Here is a 9,677-nt window from a genome sequence, read left to right as displayed (position 1 = left end):
TATATAAGTTAATAGTAACCTTTTCAAAGCACATTATTGTATACATATATCAAAACTCACCAGATTGTACACGTGAAATATTCATAGTTCATTGCATGTAAATTTACCATGATGAAGCAGTGAAAAACTGCAGTTATCAAGAATTGTTGGAAAATGAGTTTGGCTACTAGGTTAGAGACTTTATCAGTGATCTTCCTGTGTATTTCAACTTATCTAAAGAAAAGATATTTCTCATTTAATTTTGCCAATTCCTCAAATCATTCCCTGACTCTGCCTTCCTGGTCCCTTAAAGACCAATGGACTCTATTGTAGGCTCAGACTGGACCCATTTCATTTCCATCTGAATGGAAATTCATGAATAGAAACCTCACTGTCAAGTCATGTTCCTGAAATTAAGTCCTACTTGGCACCTCATGAGCCAGTGGTCAAGGCACAATTGCTCTGGCCATAGTTTTCCTATACTGCCAGCTAGAGGTAGGGTCTTACATGTGAAGACAAACCTTTCTAGTCTGTAGGCTCTGATATCTGTCTATCTCAAGATGGCCCTGCCAGGTGGGCTGACTTTCTGTTCTGACATCTTCATTCTAAAGGCCAATTCTAAGACTATTACTTCCACCCTTCTCAGGGATAGATGTCTCCAACCCTGAGTGCCAGCCATTTACCCATGCCCCCAGCTAACTTCCCTAACTCTTTATAATTTCCATCTCTATTAGCTTATATCCAGCCATGTTATTCCTTGCTTGTTTCTGATGTACAATAATGTATAGATTGAATAGTATTTCCTGCCTGGCTACAAAGCATTGGACCAGTACCTGATTTCCTACTGATGTACCTAACTCATTGATTGCGTACTCTGAAACAAACTGCAGCATGAATGAGCTCAAATACTGTCACACTAGAAAAGATACTGAAACTGTGCAGACAGCTATTGTGGTGGCACTTGGTCTCCACAAAGGGCTGTTCCTGATTCCATAGGGTGTGGTGCTACTTAAGTCTGGCCTTGTCTCCAACATCTTGGCTCTGTAGCAATGAGGGCCTATCATGCCTTAATCTTCAACACTGCCATCAAGGCTTGATTCTCTGATCCAGTGAAGAATTTAGAAAAGGACTAAATGTGTGGATTATAACATGATCTAAATGGTTTCTTAAAATTCCCTTCCTTCTTGGAAGGATGATAAATGATCCCTTAGAAACACAAAGGAAAAGATAATTATTGGTTCCTCTCCTTGATGAAATGAAAGTCAAAATCTGCTGATTGAAAAGTAAACTAGATAAAAGAAAAACCTGGGCTTTCTACTAAAGGCACAACTCTTCATATTTTTTCAAATCCATATAATATGTGAGCATCTTTTTTCAAATAGCTTCCGTAAGAATTAAGGATGGAAATTTTGGAAAATCAAGTGTCTTAAATGCTTCCAAGATATTTTTTCAATAAAACATATTTGTTCTTACAATGAGATCTTCACTTTCAGGATTTGGTTTTCCACCATAGTCAACTTTTGATTCCTTTATTTATGCTGATGTGTAGACAGAAATAAACACCAATGGGCACAGAAAACCAAACCTATCTGACTGAATTCATCTTGCTAGGCCTTTCTTCAGATTGGCAGACCCAAATCCTGCTGTTTGTAGTGTTTCTCATCATCTACCTGCTGACTGTGTGGGAATTTTCTCATCATAGTGCTAATTCATATTGACTCTCGACTTCATACACCAATGTACTTCTTCCTTAAAAACCTGTCATTTACTGATCTCTGTTTCTCTACAACAGTCATCCCCCAGATGCTATTCCACTTGCTGGTAATGAGAAAGACCATTTCCTTTGCTGGGTGTTCAATTCAGATGATTTTTTTCCTAGTAGCTGGGTGTACAGAAAGTTCCCTCCTAGCAGTGATGTCCTATGACCGCTATGTGGCTGTCTGTAAGCCCCTTCACTACTCCATCCTCATGACCCAGAGGGTGTGTGTACAGCTGATCATAGGGTCCTGGGCCAGTGGAGCCATTGTGTCTTTAGTAGACGCAATATTTACTTTATGTCTCTCATACCATGGACAGAATATAATTAATCATTATTTTTGTGAGCCTCCTGCACTCTTGAAGTTGGCTTCAGAAGAAACCTACAAAGCTGAGATGGCCATCTTGGCAATGGGCATAGTAATTCTCCTTGGTCCTGTCTCCCTCATCCTTTTCTCCTACTGGAATATTATCTCCACTGTGATTCGGATACAGTCAGGTGAGGGGAGACTTAAGGCCTTTTCTACCTGTGGTTCTCATCTCATTGTTGTGGTCTTCTTCTACGGCTCAACTATATTTACCTACATGCGTCCAAATTCCAAGAAGATAAATGAAGGGGATAAGGTGATTTCTGTGTTCTACTCAGTCATAACATCCATGATGAACCCATTCATTTACAGCCTGAGAAACAAGGAGGTAAAGGAGGCATTTAGGAAAGCATTTGGAAGATAGAGCCTCTCAGAGGCAATGATCTTTATATTGATACACATCTATGAGAATGAAGACACTCCAAAGTGGTTCAACATTTTTAACAGCTTTCTCTGTGAACTGTTTCTAAGCTGATCCAGAACAAAGGGTCATACAAGTATTCTTGTATATCTAGGATGTTTTCAAGTTTGTCAACTGCATCTTGCTCAAGCTTATTCTCTGTGGTTATAGCTTGCTTGCCTCATTACAGCTTTTTGCTATTATATTATATATTATAATATAAATTACATTTATATATTATATACATTTGTATACATTTATATATATACATTTATATACATTTTATATATACATGATATATATATATTTTATACAATTTATACATATGTTTATATACATTTATATACATATATATGTGTATACATACACACACACACACACACACACACACACACACACACACACACACACATATGAGGATCTTCATTTACACTGCCTTACTGGTTCACTAATACATTTTCACCCAGACATAGTACCTTTTGGTACTTGTCAGCTTCATCCCATGCTAACATCTTCTACAGCCATCCACAAACCTTGGAATACTACCTGATGTCATTATGCTAGACTCTACAATTTCTTGTCAGAAAATATGAATGATTTTTTTAACCTTAAAGTTCTTATATGGAAATTTTGTTTTTGTTTTGCTGTATGGTCCCAAAATACTGCTATCATCAATTCAACTACACATGGGGGAGCTACTGGCCTAGACAATAATTTGTGGGATCTCATATTCAGCAAACACCTTCCATATATCACACACTCTTTCCCTCCAAGGACAATTGCTGTGTTGAGGGAATTAGAATTAAAAGGCAACCTTCCTGCATCAATATACCACACCAATATATCACAATATACCCCATATGACACCAATATACCACAGCTGTTGCCTCTTCAAACATGCTCTCCCCATTTCTGCAGGCTTGATGATGCCAGTACCCATTAAGTTCTCATTTTGGGGAAGTAGTAAAGAAAGGCTGATATATGAGAAGCAATTCCAGAAGATATAGATTGTTCTGTGGGATTAAATGGTCCTTAAGCTTTTTTTTTTTTTTTAAACAACCGCTGTAACCTCTTTATAGCAGAAGCACCACTGGTGATACTTGTAGTCACTCACTGATGTTCACCATGCACACTGCCCCCTCCTTTGGAAGAACATCTACCCTCAGCTGAAGGTTTAACTTCAGGTATTAAGTGGAATTGACCCAACACGCCATTGGCGTGTAGAAACACTACCAATTCTCATCCCTGATTGCAGGGCCTGTGAGTCATGACAATATAGCTGGAGACTACATTCTGCCTGTTCATAGTTCTGCCTATTTCTCCTCCATGATTGTCTATTTCTCCAGGCAGAAGTCCCATGACACAAACATATTCCATTACTTTGTACTTCATTTGCCAGACTTACAGATATCCCCTGACTTGTCCCACCTTATCCTCCATGCAGCTGTTTCTAGGGATTCTTGTCATACAGAGTGCTGCCCACCATAGATAAATCCTCCTTTCACACAGTGGGAAGAATATGGGAAATTTTATCTTTTACCAGGAGAAATTTCAACTTGGAGTTCTGCTCTTGCTTCGTGACTATGAACAAAGCAATTATGAGTGAAGTGTGGCATGAGCCAGAGAAAATAAGTCCCTAATGAAAATCAAGCTTGCCACATTGAGGTCTGGCTGCTCCAGCTTCAATGTCCATGGCCTATCCTGAGAATCCAATGCTATTCATTCTGTTCCATGATGTCCTTGCTGAATTGAATGACCTGTGTGCAGAATGATTCTGCAGGGGAGAACAGATGTGTGCAATAATAGATTCACTATGCATGTGTGAGGTACATTTTCAAATTATGTGTAACTAGCATGATCTTATACAAGGAAACCAAAACTGGTCTTGCACTATAGACTCTTAGAGAAGCTATGTTATAAATGATAGCATTTTCCTTTTTTAAAATTAAAATATAGATAACATACAATATTATATTAATTTCAGGTGCACAGCATAGTGATTTAATATTTATATATATTACATAATGCTCACCACAGTAAATGGAGATATCATCTGTCACCTGACAAAGTTATTACAATAGTGTTGACTATACTCCCTATGCTGTACTTTACATCTCATGATTTATTTATTTTATAATCAAATGTATCTCTTAATCCCTTTGATATATTTCACCCATCCCCTTGCCTCCCTCCCATCTGGCAATCACCAGTTTGTTCTCTGTATTTATGAGTCTGTTTATGTCTTATTTTGTTTACTTGTTTTGTTTCTTTTTTGTTTGTTTCTTAAATTCCACATATATGTGAAATCATATGGTATTTGTCTGTCTCTAAGTTATTTTACTTAGCATAATATCCTCTAACTCCATGATACACATATCACCTCTTCTTTATCCATTCATCTATTGATGGACACTTAGGTTGCTTCCATACCTTGGCTACTGTAAATAATACTGCAATGATCATAGGGGTGCATGTATCTTTTCAAATTAATGTTTTCATTTTCTTCAGTTAACTGTGGGACCCAAGGAATTTAACAAAAATCCCCTACCCCTGGACAAGCAGAGCAAGACTAACTCCATTTTGTGCTACACCCACCATCTCATGTATAACCTCCAAATGACCTACTTATTGCTTAAGTCACTCCCCCACCCTAGTCAAGCCGCTGAGCACACCCTTACTGGAAACCGGCTCATGTAGGAATGCGGAACCCCTAACCGCCAGAGAATGTAAACCCCGTCTTTTGCCCGCCAAACTTGCGCGCCAATTCTGACCAGAGTGATAGGCTAGTTCAAACAGTTACTATAGGGTAAATTGTAATTCAATTGGCCACCTGCGTGTGGACTGACATGACTATGCAACTTTCTGTGTGTGTTACAATCTCATTAGCCACTGGCCCCTATAAAACTGCTATGCCTCTTAACCTAGGGGTCCAAGTCCCTGCTCCGCTGTGTCGGGTATACTTGGGCCCAAGCTCAAGCTTGCAAATCGTGCGGTAGCATCGGTATCGCTCCTTGGTGGTCTCTCGGATTCAAAATCAGGGGCATTACATTAACTACCCAGAACTGAAATTGAATAGCATCCACTTCTACATATAATGCTGCCTCATGGTCATTCAGAAGCTCACTTCACCACTTCCTCTTTACTGGCCATTAAGTAAAAAAGAAGTTATATCACAGAATTAGAATGATCATAGAAAAAGTGCCCATGGATCACTGAGTTACATAAAAACTATACATCTGACCTCATTAGGGAACTGGTGGAGGCAAGAAGGTAAGAAAACACAGATACTGATATATATTTTAAAATGAAAACATCAGCCTCTGACTGAATAGCAGACTACCAATGACTATGCAGGGGCAGCTAGGCAGCTAATAACATGTGAGAAACTAAAACACCATATACATATATATATACATACATACTGAAGTCACCATATTCTGGGTACTACCTTCGTCTTCTAGAGCAAATAGTTTTTCAGTTTTTAAAAGAAATTAAGTTTCTTTCATTTATGTCACAGGTTTATGACTGTTCCTTTCGTATTAAATCAACCCAATGAGCATTGATTTCCATAGCACAGTTTGAGTTCATTTATTCAATGAACATCTAATCATTTATTGACTTAATATTTATTGAGAACTCTTCTATGTGCTGAACATACAGGAATAAATGAAGTTCAAAATTCCTATACTCATAGAACTTACATTTTAGCAGAAGATGATAAAATAAACAAGCAAAACACATATGTCTGATGGTAATAAGTTATTATGAGGAAATAAAAGCAAGGAAGGGTTGGTTGCAATTTTGAGCAGGTGCTCAGGAAAGATCTTTCTGGGAAGATGACATTTCAGTTAAAGTACACCTTACATATTAGAGAAATTAACATTTGTGCTGTGACCAGCATGTTCAGAAGAAAGAACCAAGACATTATTTGGGGGAAGAGGGTCCAGGCAGAGAGAATAGAGTCTGAACAGTTTGGATGCGAATAAGTTTTTTTTTGAAATCAGAGGAGAGGAAAGTCAGAGAGAGTGATTGGAGGCTGATAAGTGCCAGGGAGAGTGGCAAGGAATGAGTTCACAGAAACAGGCAAGGACCAGATTGGTAGGGCTGTTTTATTAGTTTCCCAGGGCTGCCAAAACAAATTATCACAATGTTAGTAGTTTAAAACAACAGAAATTCATAGTTCTTGAGGCCAGAAGTCTGAAATCAAGGTATGTGTAGACTCTGTTCCCTCAGAAGCCTCTGTTTTTGGTGCTGAAGTGTCCCTTAGTTTGTGGCAGCATAACTCCAATCTCTACCTCTGTCCTCATAGGGCCTTCTTTCCTCTGTCTCTGTGTCTACCCCTTTTCTTAAAAGGATATCTGTCACTTGGCTTAGGGTTTACCCCAATCCAGGAGGATTTCGTCTTGAAATTTCCCTTAATTACATTGGCAAAGATCTTTATTCCAAAGGTCACTTTATGAGGTTCCAAGTGGGGATATATATATGGATATATATATATATATATATATATATATATATATATCTCCTATATAACACCCATTTAGCCCATCCCTCCACCCACCTCTCCTCCAGCAACTTTCAGTCTCTCTCTGTATTTTGAGAGTCTCTTATGGTTTGCCTCCCTCTCTGTTTGTATCTTACTTTTCTTTCCCTCCCCCTATGTTCATGTTACACTATTAAAAGGTCACTCTGAGTGTTGTATGGAGCGTGGATTGTAAGTGGACAAGCATGGAAACAAGAAAAGCAATCAGTAAGAGTAAGTTCTATTGCATTAGCCCATGGTAGAGATGCTGGTCTTAACTAGGGTTGTAGCAATGGAGAGCCAGAGGAGATAAGAAATGTGGTCAGATTAGATGTACAAGATGAAAAAAAGAGTAATGAAATATCCCTAAGTCTTTGACCTGAGCAATGTTGTGGACGATGAGGAAGACTCCAGAAGGAGGAGTTCGGTGAGGAAATCAAGAATTGTCTTTTGGACTTGTTTATATGGCCCTTTGTTATATGCTGACTTTGTTCTCACACCACTCTTCTGTACTTGAATAGTTACAATAAAGCCTTCATTTAAACAGTCACACATCCTAAACTGCATCCAAAGCTGTTTAGGGTTGTGTTCCCCCCCACCCCATTAGCATAAGACTTCAAGCATTTGGGGTACAATGGCAGCCACGAGTTCTGAAAACCCCTGGCAGTAGTTAGTTTAGTGGGTATCATCCAGATCATGCAGAATACACTTCTGTAAACTGTCTCTAATGTTAGCATCATTATCGAAACCTCTATTTTTGAAATGCTGACAAAATTCAGAGACACCAGTTGTCCTTAGATTGGTTTGAGAAACACTACAGTAGTATATGATTATCAGATAAGGTTCAAGTATTTCAGTTTGTGATTACAATGAAAAATGCCCAAGGGGAATCTCTTGTAGAAAGGTTTTAAAAAGTTAATAGCACGAATTGCTCAAGGGAATGCCCTGTTTACAATAGCTCTTAGGACCTCAGACTTAAAGACTTCCTGCCATGAAAATCCCCCAGTCTGGTTCTTTGGTGAATTTGGGGAATTTTATAAAATGGTGCTTCTTGCCTTGGGGTAGAATAGGACTCATAGCCCAGATGATGTCCTAACCTTCAGAATATTCGGTAAATGGCAGTGGAAATTGCCTGTTAGGATATGGATTCGCAGACTGCCAAAACCATATCTCCCTTCATTCATTAACTTGTTTCTTCATCACTGACCCCAGTGTCCTGTTTGGCTCATGCCAGTCCTCCATGGGAGAGTGGGTAAGGTGATTAGGGAGATTTAATCCTTTTAGAGAGTCTGAAATCTTGATTCTGTTCATCCGGGTGGGCTCTGCCTTTCACTCCCCTCTCTTTTTTTATTTTTTTTATTTTTTTTATTTTTGGGACAAAGAGAGACAGAGCATGAACGGGGGAGGGGCAGAGAGAGAGGGAGACACAGAATCGGAAACAGGCTCCAGGCTCCGAGCCATCAGCCCAGAGCCTGACGCGGAGCTCGAACTCACGGACCGCGAGATCGTGACCTGGCTGAAGTCGGACGCTTAACCGACTGCGCCACCCAGGCGCCCCACTCCCCTCTCTTTTTCATCTGGCTTCTACAGAAAATACGTACTCTTTTTTTTTTTTTACTGATTCTGAGTGATAGCCTCCAAAATCCTGTTCTGCAACTCCTCTGGAGAGGACTAAGATACTGACCAGGGATATTAGAGTGACTGCAGGGGCTGTGAACACCCATTGCCTCTTATTTGGCACCAAAAGCTAATCTGCCAGATTCTCCTCCGCCCCTTGCTGTCTCAATGTTCCCTTTACAGGGCTTCCCTCCTTGTTCTGTTTAGCCACTGGGTTTGGACAGTGAGAGTAGGCAGGGCCAGGACAGAACCTGAACCTAGGGGACACAGGCAGCATCTTCTTGTCGTCAGACATCCCCGGATGGCCACATAAGACTGTGTGAGTATGCTAATTTGTATGTGCAGATATACACAAATCCTATGTGACAGTCTTGTCCCCTATCACACTGAACTCACCCTTCTTCATTTGGATGTGGGTGACAGCCAGTTTATTCATTCTCTTTAACCTAGTGATCAATCCTGGGATCTTCTAAACCAAGAACTTCCCAATCCCAGGTCAGAGTTCAACATTTCAACAGTCAACATAAGACCACTCTTCTCATTTACATTTCTCTTGAGAGAGTGAATGTGTTGGTGTGCTAATGTGTTGGTGTAGAGTGTCAGCATGAGTCTATTTGTCCATTCATTTTAAACCCCTATCATGTCTCAGGTGATACTGATATTCAGATAATAAAGATTAAGTGACATCAGTTTTACTATCTTGAAGAAAAACTCAGTCCAGGGAGACAAATATATAATCACATACTTAAAAGCCAATGTAACAGCTTCATGAAAGATAGTACATACAAATATTTTTCTGGACATTGTGAATATAATGGTCAAGTCTACATTGTACACTGAGTAAAGAATTGTAAGAAAGTCATTACGCTAAAGCTTACTTCAGACAATTAACAGGTAGTTAAAATCAGAGGGATCAGAATGGTCCTGTGAAGGAAGGTCCTGAGAAGATTATTGTAAATATTTCTTTATTCAGAGGTTTTCCTATGAAAAAATTCTCAATATATTTAGATGTACCTAATTTGTCTTCCTCTGTTTC

The 9,677-nt window shown here is 39.3% G+C and overlaps 1 protein-coding gene across 1 annotated transcript; it reads left to right on the top strand.

Moving 5' to 3' along the window:
• The first annotated feature begins 1,544 nt into the window (after window positions 1-1,544).
• On the top strand, window positions 1,545-2,466 carry LOC125177042 (olfactory receptor 2D3-like). The gene is given in 2 exon segments (XM_047879056.1): window positions 1,545-1,660; window positions 1,662-2,466. Coding segments are annotated over 2 exon segments (921 nt in total).
• The last annotated feature ends 7,211 nt before the right edge of the window (window positions 2,467-9,677 follow it).

This window comes from Prionailurus viverrinus, chromosome D1 (assembly GCF_022837055.1).
Source record: "Prionailurus viverrinus isolate Anna chromosome D1, UM_Priviv_1.0, whole genome shotgun sequence".
NCBI classification, from domain to species: Eukaryota; Metazoa; Chordata; class Mammalia; order Carnivora; family Felidae; genus Prionailurus; species Prionailurus viverrinus.
The sequence above is the reverse complement of the archived record's forward strand: the minus strand, read 5'-3'. Positions and strand labels throughout refer to the sequence as shown.